The sequence below is a fragment of the Corvus brachyrhynchos genome, unplaced genomic scaffold, assembly GCF_000691975.1.
Source record: "Corvus brachyrhynchos isolate BGI_N302 unplaced genomic scaffold, ASM69197v1 scaffold14, whole genome shotgun sequence".
Lineage (NCBI taxonomy): Eukaryota > Metazoa > Chordata > Aves > Passeriformes > Corvidae > Corvus > Corvus brachyrhynchos.
The window spans coordinates 8,833,344-8,835,297 of record NW_008239110.1 but is presented as its reverse complement, the minus strand read 5'-3'; the positions used below and the strand labels follow the sequence as shown (position 1 = coordinate 8,835,297).

Here is a 1,954-nt window from a genome sequence, read left to right as displayed (position 1 = left end):
AATGCTGACAGCTTTAAGACTCTAAGGCAGAAAAGCAAGCACCAGGACAGAGAGTGAAAGAACAAGTTCAGCATTGTGTGTGTGGTCTGCCACGATGGGGTTATACAATGTGCTCTGAGGAGATCTGATGGTTGTAGTCTTGCTTTCCCCTCCTCTCACCAAACCCAATTCTCCAACTATATATGCATAGGAAATACTTTCTTTTTCATTGCAGGGATGCCAAGAAGGATTTTATCGTACCAGCGCAGGAAAATGCTCTCCTTGCAACTGTAATGGTAATGCAAAAAGATGCCTTGATGGATCTGGAATCTGTGTGGTAAGGAATTCCTGTCTTCTCTGACTGTCTGACTTTTGACACTAATGCTCAGTTTCAATACACAGCAAAAGCAGTGCCTGTACCACAGGAGCTTTTTCCTGAAGAATGATCATAAGTAGGGCCAAGATCAATACATTAATGGATTACCCTGGCCAAAATTCATTCTCACTTAAATTATCTCCGCAGATTCAAAACTGCAGATTCAAAACACTTCCCTCATGCAGTATTTGTGAGAGTTAATATGCTGGGGAAAAACTTTAGTCCATCAGAAATATGGAAAGAGTTTTGTATACCTCTAGAGAAAAAAAATGTATAAATTCAAACACATTTCATTCTCCCCTTTATGAATACAGTGCTGTGTATAATATAAACAATTTACAATGGTGAGTGACCCCTGTGAGAGTATATACATGTGTTATCCATAGCAATTCTGCTGCATGGCAGTTTCCTGCTGTGAAGGAACGACATGAGAAGGTTGAAATAATACACCAAGGGAAGAGTGTGTTGAATTCCAAGGTACTGTTACAATTTCCCATATGTTCAATCTGACTCAGAATCACCTCATACAGAAAGCTGTGTGTTAGTAATAGTCTTCAAACATTTGTAGCTCCAGAGCAAAAATCAATCCAGTAAAACTAATCCAAACTACTAGTGGGCAATCAGGACACTAATACACTAAAAAAATGATGGAAGTTAGTACTGTATTTAAACCACATAGCAAGAGCTAGGCACTAGTATACTCTTTGCAGGCTTGTAAAGCAGGAGTAGAGCCCAGAACCACTTGCTCTGCAATGTGTTACTTTTGACAAGTCATAAACCTTTGCCCTCAGTTTATCTCTTCATAAAATGGACTCATAATATTCACATACTTTGCATCATTGCAACCACTATCAAGTTTTCAGTTATGTGAATACATAAAGTCAAGTTCCATGGCATATTTCCTACCATTTTTATTTCTGTGGGAAGAAGACAGTGCAGCTGTTCAGAGCAGGAGCAATTAGTATGGCTTGGTCACTGTAAAGTGCTTAGAATTGGCTGGTTTCTGCAGAGCACATATTGACTTAGTCTTTAAAAACTAAATTTTCAAAAGTGGTTTTAGACCACCAGGCATTCCCAGCTATTCTATTTCACATACACAAGGCTTTTGCTCATGGGATGATTGTCCCCTTAGTGCCAAGTGACAATGATGCCAAAGGGAAACTTTTGATGGAAGACTTGGGACCAAGACAGAGAGCTTGTCAAATGTCTGCTTCTGATCACTCTGGTCATCAGAGAGCTTCTGGAGTAGACTATATGAGTTAGGAAGTGATTATATCCTCAGGTTACAAAGACAACAGAAGACCTGTTTCCTATCTTCTACGAAAATAAGGCTGAAGTCAAGGGTTCAGGACAAACAAACAAACAAAAAAACCCAGAAAATTTACAGTATCAGGAAGCTATTATCTGGAAGTAAATGCGCATTCCTGACTGGGGTTTCTTCAGGATACTAAACTCTTGGAACCAGCTAGGTAGTAAGTAAAACTAAAAGCTAAACCCTAGTTTACTGTTTGGATTCAAATAGCTATTTGATAGCTTATCTGAAGGATTTAAAAAGCCATTAAGCTCAGGTCATTTACTTCTGTATAAAAAGGAACAGTG

The 1,954-nt window shown here is 38.8% G+C and overlaps 1 protein-coding gene across 2 annotated transcripts in view; it reads left to right on the top strand.

Annotated features, from left to right (window-relative positions):
- The window catches only part of LAMA4 (laminin subunit alpha 4), a 100,333-nt gene that overhangs the window by 22,365 nt on the left and 76,014 nt on the right, over positions 1-1,954 (top strand). For both annotated transcript variants that reach the window (XM_017739583.1, XM_008637778.2), the window contains exon 2: positions 215-316. In XM_017739583.1, coding sequence (XP_017595072.1) covers positions 215-316 — 102 coding nt within the window. The remainder of the gene's footprint in view (positions 1-214; positions 317-1,954) is intronic.